Raw genomic sequence first — 24777 nt, 5'->3', positions numbered from 1 at the left:
ACCCCTGATTGGGCGAGGCGACGGGGGCGCGATCGTGCGCGGTGACGTCACGCGGCGCGCCCCTCTATAAGCGGCGGGGGCGGCGGCGGCGGCGCAGACGCGGCCCCGATGGACGGAAGGTGAGGGGGGGGGTGGCGCCGGGGAGGAATTTTTGGGGGGATTTTTGAAGGGCGATCATCCAATGGGAGCGCGGCCTGAGGGTCTCCCACCTCCGCCGTGGCCAATCAGCGCCAGGGGGGCGTTCCCGTGTGGGCTTAAAGATCGCCCCCCCCCCCCCCCCCAAATCCCGTTGATGGGGAGGACGAGGAGCAGGGATGGGGAGGGTGGAACGGGGAGGTTTGGAGATTTTTTGGGGGGTTTTGGGGGGGAGATTTGGGGGCGGGGCATCGCCCGCCCCGTCCCAAGTCCGTCTGGCCCCGGGCCCGGGCGGCGCCGGCTCCGGGGCGAGAGTCAAGGTCGGGGATGGGGGGGGGACAGCGGAGCTTGGGGGGCGATCGAGGGGTCCCGGCGGGGTCCTGGGTGTCCTTTTGAGGGTCCTGGGGGTCATTCAGGGCATCCTGGGTGTCCCTCTGGGGGTCCTGGGTGTCCCCAGGTGCCACCCGATGGGTCCTGGGTGCCCCTGGGGGTCCTTTTGAGGGTCATTCGGGGGAGCTGAGGGTCCCTCTGGGTGTCCTGACTGTCCCTAGCTGTCACCTCATGGACCCTGGGTGTCCCTGAGGGTCACTCCGTGGCTCCTGGGGGTCCCTCTCGATGTCCTGAGGGTCATTCAGGGGTGCTGGGGTCACTCTGAGGCTCCTGGGTGCCCCTCTTGATGTCCTGGGGGTCATTCAGGGGTACTGGGGTCACTCTGAGGCTCCTGGGTGCCCCTCTTGATGTCCTGGGGGTCATTCAGGGGTACTGGGGTCACTCTGAGGCTCCTGGGGGTCCCTCTCAATGTCCTGAGGGTCACTCTGGGGGTCACTCCGTGGCTCCTGGGTGCCCCTCTTGATGTCCTGAGGGTCATTCAGGGGTACTGGGGTCACTCTGAGGCTCCTGGGGGTCCCTCTCGATGTCCTGGGGGTCACTCGATGGTTCCTTTTGGGTGTCCCGGGTGTCCCCTCACCTGTCTCCTCATCTCACCCCCACCTGCACCCCTGGCACCCCGGTGGGACCCCACTGGTGCCACCTTGGCGCCAAACTGGTGCCAAACTGGTGCCAAACTGGTGCCAAACTGGTCCTTACCGGTCCCGCAGCTACGAGGCGTGCGCGGAGGCGGCGGCCTGGCTGCGGGCGCGGCTGCGGGAGCCCCCGCGGGTGGCCCTGGTGTGCGGCTCGGGGCTGGGAGCGCTGGCCCAGGAGCTCTCGGAGCCGCAGAGCTTCGACTACGCCGACATCCCCCACTTCCCCCGCAGCACCGGTACTGGGGGCACTGGGAGCGCTGGGAGAGCTGGCAGGGGGTGACTGGGGGGCTCAGGGGGGGGATTTCGGGGGATTCGGGGAGGGTTTGGGGTGGTCTTGTGGAATCGCGGGTGGTTTGGGGGGAATTTCGGGAGGTTTGGGGCGATCGTGGGGTGGGTTTGGGGTGGTCTGGTGAGGTTGGGGTGATTCTGGGGGGGTTTTGGGGGTCACCTGTGGCTCAGGTGGGAGCGGTGATCCCCGCCCCTGCCCCCAGTGCAGGGCCACGCCGGCCGGTTGGTCGTCGGCCGCCTCGGCGCCGCGCCCTGCGCCGTCCTGCAGGGCCGCTTCCACCTCTACGAGGGCTACAGCCCCGCCCAGGTGAGCCACGCCCACTCCTGGGGCCACGCCCACTCCTGGGGCCACGCCCTCACCGGAGCCACGCCCACTCCTGGGGCCACACCCTCACCTGAGGCCACGCCCACACATGGAGCCACGCCCACTCCTGGGGCCACGCCCACTCCTGGGGCCACGCCCTCACCGGAGCCACGCCCACTCCTGGGGCCACACCCTCACCGGAGCCACGCCCACTCCTGGGGCCACACCCTCACCTGAGCCACGCCCACTCCTGGGGCCACGCCCACTCCTGGGGCCACGCCCACTCCTGGGGCCACGCCCACTCCTGGGGCCACGCCCACTCCTGGGGCCACACCCACTCCTGGGGGCACACCCACTCCTGGGGCCACGCCCACTCCTGGGGCCACACCCTCACCTGAGCCACGCCCACTCCTGGGGCCACGCCCACACATGGAGCCACGCCCACTCCTGGGGCCACGCCCACTCCTGGGGCCACACCCTCACCTGAGCCACGCCCACTCCTGGGGCCACGCCCACTCCTGGGGCCACGCCCTCACCGGAGCCACGCCCACTCCTGGGGCCACACCCCCTTCCTACCTAAGCCACGCCCCCTTTGCAGGCCTGGCCTCCTTGCCCTGCCCCCCGCCCCTTTAGCCACGCCCCCGGTCTCACCCATGACCTCTTGCCCCTGCCCTGGCCATGCCCTGGCCACACCCTGGCCGTCCTCCACACCCAGGTGCTGACCACTGCCCTGCGGCCACCCCTGGGCCCCTCCCTGTCCCTGGAGCCCTCCCATGACCACGCCCTGGCCACACCCACAGGTGGTTGTCCCTGTCCGGGCTCTGGCCCTGGTCGGAGTCCACACCCTGGTGCTGACCAACGCCGCGGGATCCCTGCGGCCGCACTTCGGCCCCGGTCACCTGCTGGTCATCCGCGACCACATCGACCTCCCTGGCCTGGCCGGACGCTCGCCCCTGGTGGGGCCTAATGATGAGAGGTGGGCGGGGCCTGCCAGGGTGGGGACGGGTGGGGCTGGAGCAGGGGTTTGGGGGAAGAACGGGGGATTTCGGGTTGAAAATGAGAATCTGGGGGGAAACGGGGAGTTTCGGAGGGAAAACGGGGGACTTGGGAGGTAAAACGGACATTTGAGGGCAGAAGGGGACGACTCTGAGGTAAAAAAAGCAGATTTCGGGGCAGAAAGGGCCGATCTCGGGATGAGAACGGGAAAACTCCGGGAGAATCGTTCCCATTCCCGACGCCCGGCGACTCCCGGCAGGTTTGGGCCGCGCTTCCCGGCCATGACGGACGCCTACGACCCCGGGCTGCGGCGCCTGGCGCTGGCGCTGGCCCCCAAGGAGCTGCAGGCCCGCCCCGGGGTCTACGTGGGCGTGGGGGGGCCGAGCTACGAGACCCCCGCCGAGTGCCGGCTGCTGCGACGCCTCGGGGCTGACGCCGTCGGTGAGGAGAGGGGCCCGGGGGGGCGGGGAAAGGGCTACGGATCAGCCCCAAAAAGGGCCCCGAAAGGCTCCCGGGGCAGCCAAAAACGAGCCTCGGGTCAGCCCCGAAAGAGCTCCGAAACGGCCCCAAAAGTTCAGGTGTGTCCAGGTGTGTCCCGGCATGCCCTGGTATGTCCTGGGCCTGTCCAGGTGTGTCCAGGTGTGTCCTGGGTGTGTCCTGGGCCTGTCCAGGTATGTCCTGGGCCTGTCCAGGTGTGTCCTGGGTGTGTCCAGGTATGTCCTGGGCCTGTCCAGGTGTGTCTTGGTGTGACCTGGGTGTGTCCTGGGCCTGTCCAGGTGTGTCCTTGGCGTGTCCAGGTGTGTCCTGGGCCTGTCCAGGTGTGTCCAGGTGTGTCCTGGGTGTGTCCTGGGCCTGTCCAGGTATGTCCTGGGCCTGTCCAGGTGTGTCCAGGTGTGACCTGGGTGTGTCCTGGGCCTGTCCAGGTATGTCCTGGGCCTGTCCAGGTGTGTCCAGGTGTGTCCTGGGTGTGTCCTGGGCCTGTCCAGGTATGTCCTGGGCCTGTCCAGGTGTGTCCTTGGCGTGTCCAGGTGTGTCCTGGGTGTGTCCAGGTGTGTCCTGGTATATCCTGGGCCTGTCCAGATGTGTCCTGGGTGTGTCCAGGTGTGTCCTTGGCCTGTCCAGGTGTGTCCAGGCATGTCCAGGTGCATCCTTGGCGTGTCCAGGTGCATCCTTGGCGTGTCCAGGTGCGTCCTTGGCGTGTCCAGGTGTGTCCTTGGCCTGTCCAGGTGTGTCCTGGGCCTGTCCAGGTGTGTCCAGGCATGTCCAGGTGCATCCTTGGCCTGTCCAGGTGCATCCTTGGTGTGTCCAGGTGTGTCCTGGGCCTGTCCAGGTGCATCCTTGGCGTGTCCAGGTGCGTCCTTGGCGTGTCCAGGTGTGTCCTTGGCGTGTCCAGGTGTGTCCAGGCATGTCCAGGTGCATCCTTGGCCTGTCCAGGTGCATCCTTGGTGTGTCCAGGTGTGTCCTGGGCCTGTCCAGGTGTGTCCAGGCCTGTCCAGGTGCATCCTTGGTGTGTCCAGGTGCATCCTTGGCCTGTCCAGGTGCATCCTTGGCCTCTCCAGGTGCATCCTTGGTGTGTCCAGGTGCATCCTTGGCCTGTCCAGGTGCATCCTTGGCCTCTCCAGGTGCATCCTTGGTGTGTCCAGGTGCGTCCTTGGCCTGTCCAGGTGCATCCTTGGCCTGTCCAGGTGCATCCTTGGCGTGTCCAGGTGCGTCCTTGGTGTGTCCAGGTGCATCCTTGGCGTGTCCAGGTGCGTCCTTGGCGTGTCCAGGTGTGTCCGGGCGTGTCCCCACCCTCGCTGTCCCCCCCCCCAGGTATGAGCACGGTGTCGGAGGCGTCGGCCGCGCGTCACCTGGGGCTGCGCGTCCTGGGGCTGTCCCTCATCACCAACTCCGCCCCCGGAGACGACGATGACGACGACAGCGGCAGCGATGACGTCACGGCGGGCGGGGCGGGGCCGGAGCCACAGCCGGACACGCCCGCGGGCCACGAGGAGGTGCTGGCGGCCGCCCAGGAAGGGGCGCGGCACCTGCGGGCGCTGCTGCTGGCCCTGGCCCCCAAACTGGACGAGCCCGGACGCGGCCGGACGCGGCCGGACGCGCCGTGACGTCGCCGGGATGACGTCGGCGCCGTGACGTCACGCCGCCCGCCACGGCGGCTCCGAGTTGTCCCCGCGCCGCGGGGCAGTGCCTTGCTCCCGCGGAAATCCCGCGGAAACCCCTGGAATTCCGGGGGGTTTCTCCTGGAATTACGGGAGGGTTTTCCCCCCCTCGAATTCTGAAGGGCTTTCCGTGGAATTTTCGTGGGTTTTTCCCTGGAATTTCCCGTGTCGCGCTCCTGTGTTGTCCCGGCCCTTTCTCCTGTCTTGGGTTTTGCCTTAATTCTGTGGAAATCCCGTGTAATTCCGTGGAAATCCCCTGTAACTAATCCCACGTCATTCCTGTCTTATCCCTCCACAAATCTCGCCTTGGATTTTGCCTTAATTCCATGTAATTCCGTGTAATTCCGTGTAAATTCCATGTAATTCCGCGTAAATTCCGTGTTTTCATCCACGTCATTCCCATGTCACCCCTGCATTTGTCCCGTCTGGATTTTGCCTTAATCCCGTGTAATTCCGTGTAAATTCCATGTAATTCCGCGTAAATTCCGTGTTTTCATCCACGTCATTCCCATGTCACCCCTGCATTTGTCCCGTCTGGATTTTGCCTTAATCCCGTGTAATTCCGTGTAAATTCCATGTAATTCCGCGTAAATTCCGTGTTTTCATCCACGTCATTCCCATGTCACCCCTGCATTTGTCCCGTCTGGATTTTGCCTTAATCCCGTGTAATTCCGTGTAAATTCCGTGTAATTCCGTGTAAATTCCATGTAATTCCGTGTAAATTCCGTGTTTTCATCCACGTCATTCCCATGTCACCCCTGCATTTGTCCCGTCTGGATTTTGCCTGAATTCCCTGTAAATCCCATGGAATTAATTCCGTGTCTTTCCCGTGTTCTCCCTGCGTTTGTCCCGTTTTGGACTTTGAGCTCCATGGAAATTCCATGGAAATCCCGTTCTTTTTCCTTGGAATTCCCACGGTTTTCCCTTGTGCTCACCCCTGGGTCTCCCCTGCCTTCGTCCCCTCCGGGTTTTGCCCGAATTCCATGGAAATTCTGCGAAAATCCCTTTTTTTCCCCATGGAATTCCCTTTTTTTTTCCTCACGTCCTTTTACCGTGTCTCCCCTGCCTTTGTCCCCTCTGGATTCTGCCTTAATTCCGTGTAATTAATTAATTCCCGTGTCATAATTAATTAATTGCGTGTCATTGATTCCCTTGTAATTAACTCTGTGTCCGTCCCATGTCCATCCTGCGTGGGCATTAATTAGCACCTGTTAATGAGCGGGGAACTCTCAGGGCTAGGGAGGTGGTTAATTAACCCCATTGATTAATTGTTCCAGGCTAATTAGCCCCCTGAATGATCATTCCAGGTTCATTAGCCTCATTAGTTAATTATTCCCCACTGACTCATCATTCCAGGTTAATTAGCCCCCATTCCTTAATTATTCCAGGCTAATTAGCAGTGCTGCTTAATTATTCCAGATTAATCAGCCCACCCAGTTAATTATTGCGGGTTCATTAGTGTGGTAAATTAATTGCTGCAAATAATTGTCTAAGGCTAAACAGCCCCTCAATTAATCGTTCATGGCTAAATAACCTCTAATGATTAATTAGCCCACTCTTGTTAATTATTCAAAGCTTATCAGCCCCCCCAACAAATTATTAAAGCTTCATTATCCCCACTGATTAATTAATTCAGGGCTAGTTAATTGATCAACGCTAATAACACCTGCAATTAACCAAAGGGTAACTAATTATCCTGATTAATTCTTCTGCTTAAGGGTGCTGCTTTCAGGGGCTTGATTAATGCCAGGGGCTTAATTAATCAATAAGTGGAGGCTAATTAACCTATTCCCTACTTGACTACTCAGTTCTGCTTTGCGCTGCTAATTAACGAATTAATTAATTAACAAACCATTCCAGCTTATTTACATTCCAGGTGCCCCCCCCCCTTCCAGGGCTGTTAATTAATTAATGAATGAGTGAATTCATTAATGAAGGGAGAGGGCGTGGCCTTAATTAAACTTGATTAAAAGTTTATTAAAGCGAAACAAAGCTGATCCAATGTTGGAAAAAAGTTGATTAAGAGGGGGGATAAAATTAATTAAGAGGGAAAAAAAAAATTAACAGTGGAATACGTTAGCTAAGAGACGAATAAAGTTCATTAAAGGTTGAAGAAAGTTAATTAAAGGTTGAAAAAAGTTAATTAAAAGTGCGAGAAAGTTAATTAAAAGTTGGATAAAAGTTGATTAAGAGTCCGGAAAAGTTAATTAAAAGTGCGAGAAAGTTAATTAAAAGTTGGATAAAAGTTGATTAAGAGTCCGGAAAAGTTAATTAAAAGTGGAAGAAAGCTAATTAAGACTGGAACGAAGCTTGTTCGTGCGAACTTAATTAAAGTAATTAAAGGGCGCGTGGGGGGAGGGGCCGCCCCCCCCCCGGGGCTCTTTCGGGGCCGCGCCCCTCCCCCACCCCGTGGGAACAGGGCGGGGGCGGGGGGAGGGGCCCCGGGGTGGGGGAGGGGCCCCGGGGTGGGGGAGGGGCCGCGCTCAGAGGGCGCCTCAAGGTGGCCGCAGGTTCGGACCCCCCGGGGGTGGGGGAGGGGCGCGGGGGTGGTGGGGAGGGGGAGTGGGGGAGGGGTCGTGACCTCTGACCCCCCCCGGACCCCCCCCCCCCCAAAATTCCAGGGTCAATGGAGCTGCACGAGGCCGCCCCTCCCCCACCGGCGGAGGTCAAGGTGAGGATTTGGGGGGGGGGTGGGGGGTGGGGGAGGGGTGGGGGAGGGGCGGACACCCCCACCCCTCCCCCCCAGCGCCCCCTCCCCTCCCCCACCCCAAAATTCCCGGGGTTTCCGGTTTTTTTTTTTTAGGGGGGGAAACGGGATTGGGGGGGGGGGGGGGGGGAGGAGAAAACCGGGGGGGAATTGGGGGGAAAAATCGGGAATTTGGGGGTAGGGCGGGGAATGGGGGGAAAGGGGCGGAATTTGGGGATTTGGGGGTAGAATTTTGGGGATAAAGGGGATTTTGGGGGGGAAAAAAAGAGGGATTTGGGGTGGAATTTGGTGATTTGGGGCTGGATTTCGGGGACAAAGGGGATTTGGGGAGGGAAAAAAGAGGGATTTGGGGTGGAATTTGGGGATTTGGGGGCAGAATTTTGGGGATAAAGGGGATTTTTGGGGGGAAAAAAGAGGGATTTGGGGTGGAATTTGGTGATTTGGGGGCAGAATTTTGGGGATAAAGGGGAGGGGTTTTTGGAGATTGGGGAGTGAAAGGAGGAATTTGGGTCAGAGCCGGGAATGAGGGAGTTAAATCCTGGGATTTGGGGCATTTCCAGGCCAAATCCGGGCATCCGGGGGCCCAAATGCCAACTTTGGGGATAAAGGGGGTTTTGGGGGTTTGGGAGTGAAAACGGAATTCTGGGGGCAAACCCGAGGATTTGGAGAGGGGAAATGAGGAAATTTGGGGACAGAAATGAGGATTTGGGAGTGAAAATGAGTAATCTGGGGTGAAAAGAGGGAATCTGGGGGGAAAGTGGCAAATTTGGGGTGGAAATGAGAAATTTGGGGTCAAACCCAAGGATTTGGGAGCGAAAACGAGGAATTTTGGATGGATTTCGGGGGCAGAACCTCTCTTTTTGGGCCGTTTTTAGCCGAAAACCCCCCTTTTGGGGCCCAACCCTTTCCGTGCCATTTTCGGGGTAGGAATCCGGATTTTTTTGGGGCTCGAATCCCCATTTTTGGGGATTTCTCTCTTTTCCATTCCTCTCCTTTCCAGCACCTCCTGGAAACGCCCTTCGGGGTCGTCCATGCGTGGATTTCGGGGTCCCCCCGGCCCGGCCGCCCCTCCCTGGTGACCTGGCCGGACGTGGGACACACGCGTGAGTCCCCTCCCCCACCCCGAGTGACCCCTGCTGACCCCTCCTCCGGAAAAACCCCAAACCCACGAAATCACCCCCAAAAACCCCCACCGCCCCCCATCTCCCAGAGATTCCCCCAGAACCCCACAAAAGCCCAAAATCTCCCCCCCAAATCCCTCCCAGACTGCCCCAACTTCTCAAAATCCTCCCCAAAATCCCCAAACTCTCCCCAAAACCCCCCCCTAAAAAAATTCCCCCAAATGCCCCAGAGCGACACAAAAACCCCCCCCGAAAAGCACCAAAATCCCCCCAAATCCCTTCCGGTCGCCTCCCCCACCCCGCTGACCGCCCCGCCGCCCCTCCCCCACCGCAGACCGGACCTGTTTTTCGGAGCTTTTTGGGCACCCGGAGATGTCGGAGATCGCCCGCAGCTTCCACCTGGTGCAGCTGGAGCCGCCGGGGATGGAGGAGGGGGCTCCTCCCTACCCCTCTGGGTAACGCCCCTCCCCCAAAAAGCCGCCCCTCCCCCCCCTCGCGGCCCCTCCCCCCACCCCTCGTTTCCCTCCTCTTTTAACCCCCGACCCCTCCCTTGAGCCCCGAGGGAGCTCTGAGTGACCACTGACCCCCCCCCCAGGTACCAGTACCCCTCCCTGGAGCAATTGGCCGAGGCCGTCCCGGGGGTCCTGCAGGGCCTGGGGTGAGTGGGGGAGGGGCGGGGGGGTGGGGGGGGGGGGGGGGTCAGGGGTCAGGCCACGCCCCCCGTGACCTTTGACTTCTCTCCCCTCAGCATCCGCAGCATCGTCGGGGTGGGGGTGGGGGCCGGGGCCTTCGTGCTGGCCAAGTTTGGGGTGAGTGGGGCCCAGGAACCCCCCCCCCCCAAAAAACACCAAAAAACCCCAAAAAGCCCCCCAAAAGCCCGAAAAAAAGCCCCAAAGAAAACCCCGAAAAAACCCGACACCCCCCCCCCCAAAAACCCCGATGAAAACCCAAACGCCCACAAAAAAACACCCCCCCAAACCCCCCCCAAAAAACCCCAAAAAACCCAACCCCCCCCCCCAATAAAACCCAGAATTCCAACCCCCTCAAAAAAAACCGGAAGGAAACCCAAAAGACTCCCAAACAACCCCAAATCCCCCCCAATCCTCCCCCAAAACCCCAAAGCACCAAAATCCCCTCCCGAGCCCCCCAGTGCCCCCCAGTGCCCCCCAATCCAACTCCAAAACACCCCGAGCCCCCCCAAATCCCCTATAGAACGCCCCAAACGCCCCAAAATCCCCCAAATCTCCCCCAAATCCACTTTAATTTGAGGAGGATTGGGGGGGGGGAGGGGTTGGGGGGTCCTGGAGGAGATTTTGGGAGGCTTCAGGGGCACTTTGGGGTTGGACTGGGGGGATTGGGGGGCGCTCGGGGGGCATTTTGGGAGATTATGGGGGGATTTGGGAGGGATTTGGGGGGAGTTTGGGGGTGGGTTGGGGGGTTTGGGGGGGCCCGGGGGTCCCTTTGGCGTCACTTTTTGGGGTCGCAGCTGCTGCACCCCGAGGCCGTGGAGGGGCTGGTGCTGGTCAACCTCGACCCCCGCGCCAAGGGCTGGATGGACTGGGCTGCCAGCAAGGTGGGATTTGGGGTAGAATCCGGAGCATTTCGGGAGAATTCGGGGCATTTGGGGGAAAATTGGGGGGGTTTGGGAGGAAGCCTGGAGGATTTGGGGCAAATCTGGGGGCTTCATGAGAGATTTAGAGGGATTTGAGGGGGATTTTGGGAACGTTTGGGGGGATTCGGGGGGAGCTTGGGGAATTTGAGGAGGGATTTGGGGGGATTTTCGGGAGGATTTGGGGGGTCTGGGATGGATTGGGAGGGGTTAGGGGGGATTTGGGGCGATTTTGGGGTTTCTAGGGTTGGTTTCAGGCGGTCTTTGGGGGGTTTTGGGGTTGATTTTGTGGGGTTTGGGCATTCTGGGGGGGGTTTTGCGGGTTTGGGGCTTTTTGAGGTTGATTTCGGGGGTTTGGGGGTTGTGCTGAGGGGGGAGGGTCTCACAGAGCCCCCCCAGCTCTCAGGGCTGACGACGTCGACGAACGAAATGATCCTGGGGCACCTCTTCACCCAGGTGGGGGGGTCTGGGGCGTTCTGGGGCTCCGTGGGGCCGGCGTGGGGGCTGAGGGTCCTTTTGGGGTCAGTTTGGGGGGTGTCTCCTGGGGATTTGTGGGGCTGGGGGTGTTTGGGGGGATTTGGGGAGTTTGCGGGGTCCTGGAGGTCACTGGGCGGTCACTGGGAGGGTGGACATTAGGGGGTGGTCAGTGGGCGGGCGATCACTGGGCAGTCACTGGGAGGTCACTGGGAGGGTGGACATTAGGCGGCGGTCAGTGGGCGGGCGATCACTGGGCGGTCACTGGGAGGTCACTGGGAGGGTGGACATTAGGGGGCGGTCAGTGGGCGGGCGATCACTGGGCGGTCACTGGGAGGTCACTGGGAGGGTGGACATTAGGCGGCGGTCAGTGGGCGGGCGATCACTGGGCGGTCACTGGGAGGTCATTGGGAGGGTGGACATTAGGGGGCGGTCAGTGGGCGGGCGATCACTGGGCGGTCACTGGGAGGTCACTGGGAGGGTGGACATTAGGCGGCGGTCAGTGGGCGGGCGATCACTGGGCGGTCACTGGGTGGTCACTGGGAGGGTGGACATTAGGCGGCGGTCAGTGGGCGGGCGATCACTGGGTGGTCACTGGGAGGTCACTGGGAGGGTGGACATTAGGGGGCGGTCAGTGGGCGGGCGATCACTGGGCGGTCACTGGGAGGTCACTGGGAGGTCACTGGCCGGTCCCCAGGACGAGCTGGCCGCTGCCTCTCCCGTTGTCCGGCGGCTCCGGGAGCACCTGCCGGCCATGCCCAACGCCCCCCTCCTCTGGACCATGTACACCAGGTGAGGCTGTGGCCGGGGCCGTGGCCGGGGGTGTGGCCTGGAGGGGCGTGGCCCCAGGGCGTGGCCAAACAGGCCTCAAAGCCTGGGGGGGGTGGGGCTTCTACCCCATTGGCCTTACTGGGATGGGCGGGGCTTTGTGGCGGGGGCGTGGCCTGGGGAAGAGGGGGTGTGGCCAAAGGGGAGGGGGCTCAAGGGTGGGGGTGTCCTGGGGAGGGGTGTGGCCATGGTGGGCGGGGTTAAAGCATCGCCCCTGCCCCCCAGCCGCGGTGACCTCGGCTTGGAGCGGAGCGGGGCCAGAAGCCTGAGGTGAGTGACCACTGAGTGACCGCTGACCCCCGAGTGACCCCCGAGTTACCACTGACCCCCGTGTGACGCCCGAGTGATCACTGACCCTTGATGCCTGAGTGACCCCCCCACTGACCACTGACACCCAAGTTACTGCTGACCCCAGAGTGACCCCTTGACCCCCCTCCCAGCTGCCCAGTCCTGCTGGTGGTCGGTGACAACTCCCCACACGAGGATGCTGTGGTGAGTGGGGGAGGGGCAGGGCGTGGTCGCTCAGGGTGTGGTCACCTGACCCCATCCTGACTCCTTGACCCTCCCCGTGCCCCTCCCCCAAGGTGGAGTGCAATGCCAAACTGGACCCGACGCAAACGTCCTTCCTGAAGGTGACCTTTGACCCCTCGGTGACCACCAAGTGACCACCAAATGACCACTCGATGGTCACTCGATGACCTCTCTTGCAGATGGCCGACGGTGGCGGGCAGCCGCAGATCACCCAGGTGAGGGGTCGGAGGTCACCGGAGGGGTCGGGGGGGACGGGGGGGGCTGGGAGTGGTCACTCAGTGGTCACTCAGTGGTCAGCGCTGACCATGCCCCTCCCCCCAGCCCGGCCGGCTGACAGAGGCCATCAAGTACTTCCTGCAGGGCATGGGCTACAGTGAGTGATGCATATGCATGAGGGGATCATTAATATGCATGATGGTTTATTCATATGCACAAATACGAGGGGCCTGTGGGGAGGGGGCGTGGCTCAAGGTGAGGGGCGTGGTTTGGAGGGAAAGGGGCGTGGCTTTGGCGGAAGGGGTGTGGCTAAAGGAAAGGGGTGTGGCCCAAGGTAGGGGATTTGGCGGGAAATGGGCGTGGCTAGTGGGAAAGGGGTGTGGCTTGGGTGAAGGGGTGTGGCTAAAGGAAAGGGGCGTGGCTTGGAGGAAGGGGCGTGGCCCAAGGTAGGGGATTTGGCTGGAAATGGGCGTGGCTAAAGGAAAGGGGCGTGGCTTGGGTGAAGGGGTGTGGCCCACGGTAGGGGATTTGGCGGGAAATGGGCGTGGGTTGGATGAAGGGGGCGTGGCTAAAGGAAAGGGGCGTGGCTTGGGAGAAGGGGTGTGGCTAAAGGAAAGGGGCGTGGCTTGGGTGAAGGGGCATGGCTAAAGGAAAGGGGCGCGGCTTGGCTGAAGGGGTGTGGCTAAAGGAAAGAGGCGTGGCTTGGATGAAGGGGTGTGGCTAAAGGAAAGGGGCGTGGCTTGGGGAATGGGGTGTGGCTAAAGGAAAGGGGCGTGGCTTGGGGAATGGGGTGTGGCTAAAGGAAAGGGGCGTGGCTTGGAGGAAGGGGGTGTGGCTAAAGGAAAGGGGCGTGGCTTGGAGGAAGGGGCGTGGCTAAAGGAAAGGGGCGTGGCTTGGGGAATGGGGTGTGGCTAAAGGAAAGGGGCGTGGCTTGGCTGAAGGGGCGTGGCTAAAGGAAAGAGGCGTGGCTTGGATGAAGGGGTGTGGCTAAAGGAAATGGGCGTGGGTTGGATGAAGGGGGTGTGGCTAAAGGAAAGGGGCGTGGCTTGGGTGAAGGGGCGTGGCTAAAGGAAAGGGGTGCGGCTTGGCTGAAGGGGTGTGGCTAAAGGAAAGGGGCGTGGCTTGGATGAAGGGGTGTGGCTAAAGGAAAGGGGCGTGGCTTGGGGAATGGGGTGTGGCTAAAGGAAAGGGGCGTGGCTTGGATGAAAGGGTGTGGCTAAAGGAAAGAGGCGTGGCTTGGATGAAGGGGTGTGGCTAAAGGAAAGGAGCGTGGCTTGGGTGAAGGGGCGTGGCTAAAGGAAAGGGGCGTGGCTTGGGGAATGGGGTGTGGCTAAAGGAAAGGGGCGTGGCTTGGGTGAAGGGGTGTGGCTAAAGGAAATGGGCGTGGCTTGGATGAAGGGGGTGTGGCTAAAGGAAAGGGGCGTGGCTTGGGAGAAGGGGCGTGGCTAAAGGAAAGGGGCGTGGCTTGGAGGAAGGGGGTGTGGCTAAAGGAAAGGGGCGTGGCTTGGGGAATGGGGTGTGGCTAAAGGAAAGGGGCGTGGCTTGGGTGAACGGGTGTGGCTAAAGGAAAGGGGCGTGGCTTGGGGAAGGGGTGTGGCTAAAGGAAAGGGGCGTGGCTTGGGTGAAGGGGTGTGGCTAAAGGAAAGGGGCGTGGCTTGGGTGAACGGGTGTGGCTAAAGGAAAGGGGCGTGGCTTGGGGAAGGGGTGTGGCTAAAGGAAAGGGGCGTGGCTTGGGTGAAGGGGTGTGGCTAAAGGAAAGGGGCGTGGCTCGGAGGAAGGGGCGTGGCCCAAGGTGGGGATTTGGCGGGAAATGGGCGTGGCTCGTTGGAAAGGGGCGTGGCTTGGAGGAAGGGTGTGGTTGGGTGGAAAAAGGGCGTGGTCTGGACAAAACGGGCGCGGTTTGCTGGAAAGCGGCTCGGTTTGTTGGGAAAAGGGCCCTTTTTCATGGAGAAAAAGGTGCGGTTCGGCGGCAAACGGTGCGTTTGGCACTTTGGGCGTGGCTTATTCGGAAAGGGGGGGCACGGCCGGGGCGCGGTTTGAGGACCACGGGCGTGTCCCCGCAGTGGCCGCCTCCGCCATGACACGCCTGTCCCGCTCCCGAACCGGCTCGGTCACTGCGGGCGAGGGCGAGCGCAGCCGCAGCCGGACCCTGAGCCGGGGCAGCATCGGGGGCGGGGCCGCCCCTCCCCCCACCGCCAACCCCTGAGGGATTCCCACTTCTTTCCCCCCCCCCGCAAAAACGCACCAGGAGCTCTCCCTGACCCCTGGGACCCCTCCGGGGACCCACCCCCACCCCTCCGGGACCCCCTGAATGACCCCTGGGGAGCCCCCAGGACACCCTGGGACTCGCCCTGTGAGGCCGGAGAAGCCCCCACAGACACTCCGCACCCCCATCCCCAAAGCCTTCTGGGGCCTCCAACCCCCACCAAGACCCCCCTGGACCCCCCCTCCATCCTCCCTCCTCCCCCAGCAACATCTGGGACCCCGACATGGGCTCCCCGTGGTGGCAATAAAGGGTTAAAGCAGTGATGTGTGTCCGGTACCTGCAGCGGGAGGGACACGGGGACACTGGGACAGGACACAGGCAGAAGCGGGAGGGAAGTGGGGACAGTGGGAGGGGAGCAGAGGGAAGGAACTGGGACTCATGGAAGCAACCCAGGGACTGAAACGGAGAGGAAAAGAGGTCGAAGTCACCCCAGTGCTGTAGAACCTTTCAGAAACTCCGAGGGCAGAGCCTCGGGCCCCCTGGAGCCATCCAGGACCACCCCAGGCCAGGCAGAGCCCGGGATCCGGGCAGCGTTGGTCTCGGAGAACTCCGGTGCCGTTGGCAATTTTAGGAGGCCGCAGCCCGCTCCCGGCCCCCAGTGCCCGGAGGGGAACGCCGGCCCTTTTCCACAGGAAACAAAACTCAGCCCCCCACTTTGTTGATGCCAGTTTGGAGGTGGTTTTTTAACTCCAAGGGCAGCTGGAGCCAGCGTCGCTGGCAGCGTCAGGCCAGGAGAAATCCTGGGCCTTGCACAATTTCAGGAGGCTGTAACCCAATCCTGGGCACAGGCGCCTGGAGGCGAAGGGTTAGGTTTGGAAAAACCTGAAAGGCAGGAGTCGTCCACACAAGGCTGGAACCATTCCACACACACTGGCACGGGCAGACACAACCTCTCACACACAGCTACAGACGGTCACACGCCCTTCAGCTTACACCCCGACTGCAGCCATTCACCAAAACACTCCACCGATGGAGATACTTCGGTACGTCTCCCCCGGCTGCCGCTCCTCCACACTGAACCGTAGATTCCGGGAAAATCGGCAGCGCCGGTGACCGTGGAGATCCAAAGCCGCCTCGGGGCCTGCGAGACAACGTGAGGCGGTCAGAGAGCGGCCCGTGGCTAGGAGTTATCCCCACACCAGGCCCATAAATTTTCTGCCCCAAACCCCATAGAAAATAGATGAACCCTTAAGTTTTATGGCTGTTCTGCCTAACTGTGACTCTACGTGCTAGGGCAGGGCGGCTCCGACCCTAAGCGGCGTGCGGACGGGCGGCACCCCAAATTAAGGAAAGATGACACAAGGGCTCGAGATGAGTCTCCAGAAGATGAATTCTCGAGTGCAATACACTTAGAGGCGATGGAACCTACTGAAATACTGCAGTCACGGAGGGAGAGTCCGATACCCTCCCTATAGAAGTCCAAGGGAATGGCGTGTGAAAAGAAGCTGGTACCAAAACTGAGAAGGAAAATGGATGAGAACATCTTGTGTACTTCCTCCGGTCTCAAGAAGTAAAGATGCCAGAATAAGACCCATCCGGGAAAGTAGGCAAGCAGAGTACGGCCAATACGGCCCAGAACGACGCAAAAAAATCCCTGACGTGCAACAAAGCCCTGTGACACAGAGGACAATGGACACTACAGAACACAGACACAACCTACAGAACACAGACACAAGTTGAAACTGCCCAGCAGTTTCACCTGATGGACCCAAGATTCCTACAGCAAATGAGCCAGAGGCCGATGATGCCGAAGGAAAGAAAGCTCTACGGCAATAGCACATGATGGTGAAACGTAAGTCCTTACAAAAAGTTAGTACCAAAGCTGTTAAGAGGATGCTCAAGAAGCTCAGCCCTCTCCTCTAAGCTAACTTCAAATTGCCTCCTGCAATTCCAAAGGGTTTTCTCTTGTCCCCACCACCGGTCCCAACACTTAGCTTTTGGAAGACGAGCCGACAAAATCCGTCCTCGATGGAAATGAACACATGGGCGCCGTGGATGTCGATACAGTCCCCAGGGTCTGTTTCGGTGGCTGCAAAAATTCAGAAAAAAAATTCAGACCGCGAGGAGACATCCCAAAAGTGCCTTGGGCCTTGCACAAGGCCTCCCTCCCTCCTAAGGGCCGAGGCTCATCGCCTACTGGCCACTTCCAAACTTGGGCTCTGCAGCTGCTCACGGTACCTAAGACAACAAAACAGAAAACATCCCTCTTGCCCTCCAGAAGAATAAGCCCCAGGGCGCCCCAACACCACCTCTCACATGCTGAGAGACTGTGAAACCACCTCGCCCCATTGACCTTGACTGCTGCTGTCCCACTTTACCTCCTAAAAAGAAACACAGCGAACAGTGCCGTAACACAGCCACCCTTTACACTTGCCCTGCAAACACAAACGGGGACTCCCCTTCCTGCGGGAACCGCCTCACCTGGTGTGGGGTGCTCTGCCACGGACTTAATCCGTCGGCATCTGGAAGGAAGCGATAACAACAGTCAGAGTCCTGCAGGAGAACGTAACAGCTCCAGCCCTCCTGTATCAATCCAGGAATTCCATCTAGCATCCAACTCCACCCTACATCACAAATTTCAAGTCCCCGGGGCCTTGTCCTATCACATCCATACACCAGGCTGTGCAGCAGGGCAGAGCAGCTCCAGGACAAACCCAAGCAGGCAGCCGTGACACAGGAGATGACAAACAAGAGGACAGGACAACGACAGAAATCTCCGGGCAAGAAAAACGATCACAATGACCGAAAAAATGCCGAATGAGATGACCTAGGCGAGACCGACGGTGAGCCGAGGAGGCTGCCGAGCGTGGCAAGGGCAAGGAGCGGGAGCGAGCGGGGCTGGGTCTGTCAGCGGAGGGGAGGGGCGAAGGGCGGTTCGGAGCGCCGAGGGACACGGCCGTGCGTGAGCGGGGCCAGAGCGGTGAAGAGGAGTGGGCGCCGTGCGGGGCAGCGACCGCGAGGAATGACAGGGCGGGGGGCGGCCCGGCGGGGCCGGTTTTGCCGGGCAGCAGAGGCGCGGTCGCAGCGCGACCCGGGCGGGGAGCACCGGGCGGGCGCGGTCGGAATCGAGCCGCCCGCGTGCCGCTCTCAAGGGGGCGGCTCGGAAAGGAAGGCGCAGTTCGGCACTCTCGGGACGGCGTTAAGTGACCTTGCAGAGGGTGGTTTACACTTCCGCCACACTCAAGATGGCGGACGCACTAGGCCCCTTTGAGAGGTGTCCCTGCCGATGCCTGCCGCCGGTCGCGGAGCAGTCGCCCGCCTCCGGCGCCGCTGACCCCACCAGCCGTGTCCTCGCTCCGGGAAGCACCGCGGAAAATCGCGCGGAAAGCGCGGGGCCGGCGTCGGAGTTCGGGCCGGATTCAGGCAGCCGAATAGACGCCCTTGTGAGGAGCGGCGGGGGCCCTTAAGTGTACCACACTAAAGATGGCGGCTCGACCGGAAGTGGCTTCTGCCAGCACCTAAGATGGCGGCGAAGGGCGGAAGTTACATCACTGCCACACTAAAGATGGCGGCTGGACCGGAAGTGGCTTCTGCCAGCACCCAAGATGGCGACGAAGGGCGGAAGTTTCGTCACCGCCACACTAAAGATGGCGGTCGTTTATGCTGTTTTCTGACCTTCTCAATATGGCGGCAGGGAAGCCCCCCCCCCCCCCAAGCTGCGTCTATTCGGCTGCCTTAACGCAACGCCGACGCCGACGCCAGCCCAGCGCTTGCACGCAATTTTCTGAGGCGTTTCCCGCTATGCGGACACCGCCTGTGGGGTCAGCGGCGCCTGGGGCAGGCGGGAGCATTCAGGCAGCCAGATAGACGGAGCGGGGTCCTTCCGGCCGCCATCTTGAGAAGGTCGAATAGCCACTGACGCAATCGCCACATTGGTGCGGTCCCGGTGACTTCCGCCCTTCTTCGCCGGGAGCGGCAATGGCGGAGAGCCCGGGGAGCAGCGCGGCTGGGCCGGGGGCACCGGCGCGGGTGCACCGGGCTCGGAGGTGAGCGGGGAACGGGGACAGCCCCGAGCGGACGGTGGGGGCCGCGGGGGATCGGTATTCCGGCCCAGGGATGGCTGCCCCGGCCCAGGGATGGGTGTCCCGGCCCAGGGATGGGTGTCCAGGCACAGGGATGGGTTCCTGGACTATCTAATAATATTATATAACGATCATACAAGGAGATCTATATAAAAAATCCTCCATGGTCATCCTTCTCCCAGCCCCTCTGTGTTTTCAGGATCTTGGGGGAAGAGTTTGGGTCTGGACAAGGCTCTCGGGCACAGGGTGGGATTCTTGGGGTGCAGGGCCAGGATTTGGACTCGATGCTCCCTGCGGGTCCCTTCCAGCCCAGGAAATGCTGCGATCCTGTGCCTCTGAGGGTGAAATAAAGGGCACCGGTGGGGTTTGTGCCCGCTGTGTTCACGGCCCCGCCGGCTCAGGGCGGGTTCAAGGCGCAGCTGCCCCGAGCCAGCGGGACCGGCCGGGGCTGCTCGCTCCCGGTGCTGCCGCCTTGTGGGGAGAGCCCGGCACTGCAGCCCGCACAGGCGCTGGACCGCGGGATCGGCGTGGAACAGCAGCGCAGGGGGAGTGCTGAGGCAGCGCAGGGAATGCTGCGGTCCCAGGGAATGCTGCGGTCCCAGGGAAGGCTGAGGCGTCCCCTGCCCGGGGCACTCGGCAGCAAATCCCTGATGTTGAGCAGCAAAAGGAAAGTTCTGGGTCAGTGGGAGGAGGTTTCTGGAATGGAGTTGGGACAGGTGCTGATCCATGCATGGAATCACGGGGTGGTTTGGCTTGGAAGGGACCACCAAGATCACTTACACTCTGTTTGTTGTCTGATTTCACAGCAAAGAACATCCAGAACTGCCACCTCACCCTCACGGACAGCAGGAATGTCTTCCATAGCTCTTGTTTTGGAATGGGAATGGCTGTTGGGAGCTCTGGCAGGACCAGGTAAGAAGAGAAATGGGATCATTCCGGCTGCTGCTGGAGGTGGTTTTCTGCTTTCAGGCTGTTCTTCTGATTGATCCTTTCACAGCAGTGTTCTAGGGCACATTTGAGGGTAATTCCAGGAATTTCAAACCAGATAAAAACTGGTGGGGCAAAAATGTGAACCTGATCCATTTCTGGTAATTCCAAGCTTCTCCCACAACACCATTCCAGGGGAAAGCTGATGAAAGGGTAAAGATGCAGAGGAACAAGTGCTGTAAACCCCCCTGGCGCTCTGAGAGAGCAAACCTTCCAGTACTCCCAGCAGATCTCTTGGAGAAAGTGTGGGATCACAAGGTTTTCCGGGAAAGCAAAACAGGGGTGGAGATGAGGGAATAGGCTTCCAGTTCTTCCTTTAGCTGAAAGCCTGGGGGAATTGAGAGGGGCCCCAAGAACTGTTTGTGTAGGAAAATGGGAGTTTGGGGGCTGAATCTGAGTTTCTCTCTGGGGCGTTTTTGAGGGAAAAGCTGAGGTGCTGTTTAAGGGAGAGAGTGCACATTTTTGGGATGGAAAAGGTTTAATCTATACTGTAGAGGAAGTAAAATGTTGGGGGTAAAAGTGGATGCAATCTGGAGGGGGCAGAAGGAATATTTTGGAGGCAAAATGGGGAACTGAGTAGTGGACAGATGGGGAACATTTTGGAGGCAACACTTGACAAACTCTGTGGGGTGGAGAACGAAGACATTGAGGGAAAAATGAGTTGATGAGCAGTGGGCACGTAGGGAAGGTCGTGGGGGTAAATGTTGAGAAAAGCCCCGTGGTATTCAAGAAATCCTTGGAAGCAGGACTGAGGAATTCAGTGGTGGAAAGATAGGGGACTTTTGCGGGGGTAAAACTTCCAAAGATCTAAGAGTTGAGAGTGAGTGTTTTTAGGTAAAAAGGATGTCTTGTTGAAGTTGGGTGTCTGGATTGTGGCATTTGTGGATCACAGGGTGTTTTTGCAGAAAGTAGAAGATAAAGAAGACTCCCAAAGCCTCGGTAGCTGTGTTAAGAAATCCCTCCCAGGGAAGAAAGGTGCCTAAACCTCCTGGAAGTAGGGACTAATTAGCATGGGAAGGGAAAAACCCACCCCCAGTGGGAGAGAGCCCGCCGGGTAAGGGAAGAGAAGGATGCCCTTAAGAAGAAGCAGGGAAGGTGAATTCCTCGGTTTGCTGAAATGTATCAAAAAGTTTGGAATCTGGGTCTGTGTGGAGGCCGGGATTTTCTCGGCCATATGCAGAGCCCAGCACTAGGAATAGAGTAATTCCAGGCTTTCCAACGCCAAAAATGCAGTACCAGAGAGTTCTGTTATCCCGAGGACTTGGGGGACATTTGGCAAAAATTTCTGGGGGCCCAGGCTGGACCGAGCTTTTAACACTCCCCGGATTCACGGGATCGGGGATTCCAGCGTGCCCTGCACGGGTTTTTTCAGGGAAGTCCCAAATCCGTGTGAGCACAAAGCAGAATCCCCTGGGAGCTGTGAAGGCAACAGGATATTTCTTGGGAATTTTGAAGGATTGGGTGAGTCCTCAGTGTTAGGTTGGAATGAACGCAAATTGTCCGGGAGTTGCTGGTTTAGGGATGGCCGGGTCTGGGTTTGGATTTGTGGGCACCGAGTGTTCCTTGTGTCAGCTTTAGGTCTGGATTGGTGGGAATTGTCAGAGAAAAGAGAGGGCAATTGAAATGTGGAGCTCCATTCTTGGAGAAATGATCAGGATGGGAGAGGAAAGGCTGTGGAGCTGCTGGGAGCTCCTGGAGAATGAAAGGATCTGAGGCCTGGAGGCAAAAGCTGTGGAACAAAGCCTGAAAAGGGTGCGGGGTGGGGCGGGAGGGGGAGGAGGGCACCGTGGGGGGGGGGAAAGAGGGAAAGAATCCCTGCTCCGGGAATCCAGCAGGGACCAGGAGAGGATCATTTTCCATCCACTGCTCTCAGTGGAATCCTAATAAGGAAGGTCGAAGGGAAGTGATTCGTTTGTTCTTAGGTTTGGAATGAAAGGTGCTCTTCCAGAGGGGAATATTCACCTGTTAAAATTCTGTTGGATACAGGAAAAGAGGGAGGAAGCAAGCAGCTGGGGAATGAACGGGTGGATTTTTGGTGGATACAGGGAAAGACACGGGAAGGGGCTCTTAAGTAAAATACATCTCACGGGCAGCACCAGGAGAAGCCTCAACTGCCCTTTTTTTCCAAGCTCTGACATTCCAGAGGAGTAAGCAGTGGTCAGCCCATCACTTTCTGTATTCCTTGGATGCCCAGTGCTTTGTTGGGAAGAGATAATATTTGGAAATGAACAAATCCGGGGATGTAATTTCCTGATAGTAAAGCCCCAGAGACCCTGGTTTTGATATCCTTCCAGCACCCAAAGGCAACAGAGGGAATCCTGGAGGAGCTGGAAAACGCTGTCGCTCCGTCGGTGGAATTCCTGGGAAATGGAAAGCAGCAGAAGCAGCAAGAACAGAGTTGGAAGCAGGCTCCAGCCGGGTAAGGCAGACACCAAATCCTTTGGAATTAGAAGTGGGCAGGGGTGGGAAGAATGAATTCTTACATTTGTAGCCCATGGATTCCTGAGCAGGATCCTGGCAGGGAAGACTGCAGGGATCAGACTGGGGACTGATCCCAGCTGGGGGCAGCGAGCCTTGGAATTGGCTGAAGGGAAGAAAGAGGGATCCTTTGAGCACAAGGATCAGCTGTCAAATGCGGAGATGGCATCAGACAATTCCTCGGGAGGGTTTAGTTCCTGGGCCAAATCGATCTCCTGCCTTGTGAAGGAGCTCAGAGACCTGGGAAGAGCCCAAGCAACGCAGGGAATGCAGTGGCAGATAAAACTGCCGGGGAACAGTGGGGAAAAGCATCGAACAGGGGGCCTCGTTTTGTACAGGAATGGTACAAAAAATTGTCCGAAAGAATAGGAATGGAATGGGATTTTATGTATTCCTCGGAGGCCACAATCCAGTGGGAAGGCTGAGAGAAAGAAACAAAGCCTAAAAAGGCAGATGAGCCAAATCTGCCCAAAGCCTCCAATGGCCACATTCCCTGGCATTGCTGAGGACTTCAGCCAAGCTCCAAGCAAAAGGTGAGCCCCTGATTTTGGTGCCAAGGGAAACTCCAAGTTAAGAATAATCCAAATATGAAGCACTTCTCACAAAACTCAGCTTTGCAAACCTTTATTTGGGCTAAAAAAGAAAAGATGGGAATGCCCTTGGCAGAAAAGCAGCTGTGAGGCACAGCAGGCTTCAAATGCCTGTCAGCAGGCGCTCCAGGAGAAACGGCTGCTGGCTGCGGGCATCCTGGGCTTTCCAGGCAGGTTTTGTAGCGGATTGCAAGGCAGTTTTCCTGCCTCTGGGGGGTGGCACCTGCATCCCACTGGAAAGGGAAAATGTGGAGAGAGCGGCAAGCGGGAAGACGGTTGCTGATGTGTGTCCTTGGATTGCAGTTCCTCCCGGTGGGTCTGTGCTGCTGGAAGTTTGAAGGAGATCAGTCCTGGAGTACGTGTGGGTTCACCGGTGGGGCTTGGGAGCGACGCTGGACATGAAATTCCAGGGATGTTCCCCTTGCTGGAGTGAGAAGCAGTGGAAGCACTTTGCTGTCTGCTTCTTCATCGCCTTCGCCTCGGTCCCCTGGGGCTCCAGGTAATCCCCTCTCACCTTTGCTTTTCCAAGGGTCTCTAAATGAGGGCTTGAGCTTTGGTGCATCTCCCTTTACAGGGAAGATCTGTTCCAGGAAAGGTCTCCTGGTCTGGACCGATGGCGTTGCAGGAAGAGCAGGAAACCCCAGAGCTCCTGTGGCTCCCTCATCTGATTTGCCTGCAGGCAGCAAGGATCATTCCCAAGTGTCATCCCCTGGCTCCGTGACTCGGTGAGGTTGTGTTCCCCCAAAGGCCAGGGGCCGCTTTGTGTTGCAGCTCACAGAAGTCCAGCTCGGTGGTGCTGGGTTTGGTTTTTGTGTGCAATGAAGGCACTAAAAAATTCCCCTCCTTCACTGGCACAGCCCTGGAGTGGGAGCAGATTCCCCTTATCCCGGAGTTATCCCGCTCCTGCCCTGGATCCCTGCGGTGCCGTGTGTTCTCCAAGCTCACAGCACTGCTGGCTCTAAACAAGAAAAACAATCCCTGTTCCATCTCTTCTCTGTCCTTGATGTTCCCAGGCCCTGCATCTCCCTGGCTATTCCCTGTGTGAGTCTTCATCTCCATCCCACCTTATCCCGATCAAGTGAGGGTCTGAGACGTGTTTAGCAGCAAATGCATTCTTGTGAAGAAAGCCAAGAGCAAAGAGCATCCAGATGCAGAGAAGTCTTTAGAAAAGCACTCCGGACGTGCAAATGAGGGATGTGTCTTCCTGCATCTCCTGTTGTTTTTTCTCTGTCAGGTTTTGGAAGGGTTTTCTCTCAGTGATTTCCTGCGATCCGGGTGCGTCCCTTCTTTTGTCCAAATCCAGTGCCAGAGGATCGAACAACTGACGCGTGGGGTCTGGGATGAAAACGGTTCTCCTAAAATGAGGGAAACAGTGCTAGAAGAGAAATGAGCATCCTTTTAATGCCTGGAATAAAAATGCTGGAAAAGGGCACTTTTTATTTGATATGGTGTCATTCTCCTTTTTTTTCCATGGATAAAACTCCATAGGTGAGCAATCAGAGCAGAAATATGAAATGCAGGAGTCTTGGATTCCACAGTGGGATTAACTTCCCTTTTCTGCTCTCTTTCAGGACAGGAAAAACCACTGAACTCGCCCCATCTTTGGGACCAAGAGCTTTGGTGTTGGAGTAGGCAAAGCCAGCTAGGGCCCCCCTTGTCCTGCCCATGGTGTGGGCCAGGGACAGGCTCCTCTTCTCCTCTGGGCTGGGATGAACTGCCTAGGGAATGCTCTTTCTGACAGGCCGGTCCTAGCCCCGGCTACTGGAAATGGGCAGAGGTGAAGAGGCAAGTGCCAGAGTTCCTTGGGGATGATGGAATTGTGGTGTTTGGCTGTGCCCAGAGGGGCAGGTTGGGCATTTCTGTGTGTGTGAGGACCGGTTTGGGTGCTGGGGAGCCCGGGGAGCCGAGCTCTCAGTGCATTCCCAGCTCTCCCAGGGGTGGGAGCTGGTGCAGGGCTGGGTGACAGCCTCTGGTCGGGCTCGGGGCAGGCCCTGGCCCCGGCACAGACACGCTGGGGTGGTTTGGGGCCGCTTGGGGAGCC

The 24777-nt window shown here is 59.1% G+C and overlaps 2 protein-coding genes and 1 long non-coding RNA gene across 20 annotated transcripts; all 3 read left to right on the top strand.

Moving 5' to 3' along the window:
* The first annotated feature begins 46 nt into the window (after positions 1 to 46).
* On the top strand, positions 47 to 7157 carry PNP (purine nucleoside phosphorylase). 7 transcript variants are annotated; one of them, XM_032097707.1, is made up of 6 exons: positions 47 to 119; positions 1233 to 1396; positions 1652 to 1755; positions 2553 to 2728; positions 3008 to 3189; positions 4561 to 7157. In XM_032097707.1, exons 1-6 carry the CDS (start codon positions 109 to 111, stop codon positions 4851 to 4853), a joined length of 930 nt encoding a protein of 309 aa, XP_031953598.1. In that variant the 5' UTR covers positions 47 to 108; the 3' UTR covers positions 4854 to 7157. The 7 variants fall into 7 exon arrangements, with proteins under 7 accessions (XP_031953598.1, XP_031953594.1, XP_031953600.1 ...); XM_032097703.1 differs by lacking the exon at positions 47 to 119 and adding an exon at positions 546 to 967 and having other exon boundaries at positions 1029 to 1396; XM_032097709.1 differs by lacking the exons at positions 47 to 119; positions 1233 to 1396; positions 1652 to 1755; positions 2553 to 2728; positions 3008 to 3189 and adding exons at positions 3659 to 3734; positions 3871 to 3890; positions 4006 to 4161; positions 4235 to 4454.
* A 195-nt stretch (positions 7158 to 7352) lies between these two features.
* LOC116438711 (protein NDRG2-like) lies at positions 7353 to 14920 on the top strand. Its single transcript, XM_032097710.1, has 15 exons — positions 7353 to 7417; positions 7529 to 7578; positions 8615 to 8717; positions 9070 to 9190; positions 9331 to 9393; positions 9484 to 9544; positions 10222 to 10308; positions 10744 to 10800; positions 11516 to 11610; positions 11872 to 11916; positions 12087 to 12138; positions 12231 to 12278; positions 12357 to 12392; positions 12499 to 12550; positions 14457 to 14920. The coding sequence occupies exons 2-15, from the start codon at positions 7534 to 7536 to the stop codon at positions 14597 to 14599; spliced, it is 1008 nt and encodes a 335-aa protein (XP_031953601.1). The 5' UTR covers positions 7353 to 7417; positions 7529 to 7533; the 3' UTR covers positions 14600 to 14920.
* A 3425-nt stretch (positions 14921 to 18345) lies between these two features.
* Positions 18346 to 24526, top strand: LOC116438712. 12 transcript variants are annotated; one of them, XR_004237891.1, is made up of 10 exons: positions 18346 to 18645; positions 19488 to 19593; positions 20574 to 20643; positions 21041 to 21129; positions 21963 to 22087; positions 22485 to 22679; positions 23040 to 23235; positions 23311 to 23461; positions 23750 to 23814; positions 24308 to 24526. It is a non-coding gene; the product is annotated as an uncharacterized LOC116438712 (long non-coding RNA). The 12 variants fall into 12 exon arrangements; XR_004237888.1 differs by lacking the exon at positions 20574 to 20643 and having other exon boundaries at positions 18348 to 18645; XR_004237892.1 differs by lacking the exons at positions 20574 to 20643; positions 21041 to 21129 and having other exon boundaries at positions 18349 to 18645; positions 21939 to 22087.
* Positions 24527 to 24777: the final 251 nt, after the last annotated feature.

The sequence above is a fragment of the Corvus moneduloides genome, unplaced genomic scaffold, assembly GCF_009650955.1.
Source record: "Corvus moneduloides isolate bCorMon1 unplaced genomic scaffold, bCorMon1.pri scaffold_106_arrow_ctg1, whole genome shotgun sequence".
In the NCBI taxonomy this organism is placed as follows: Eukaryota; Metazoa; Chordata; class Aves; order Passeriformes; family Corvidae; genus Corvus; species Corvus moneduloides.
The sequence above is the reverse complement of the archived record's forward strand: the minus strand, read 5'-3'. Positions and strand labels throughout refer to the sequence as shown.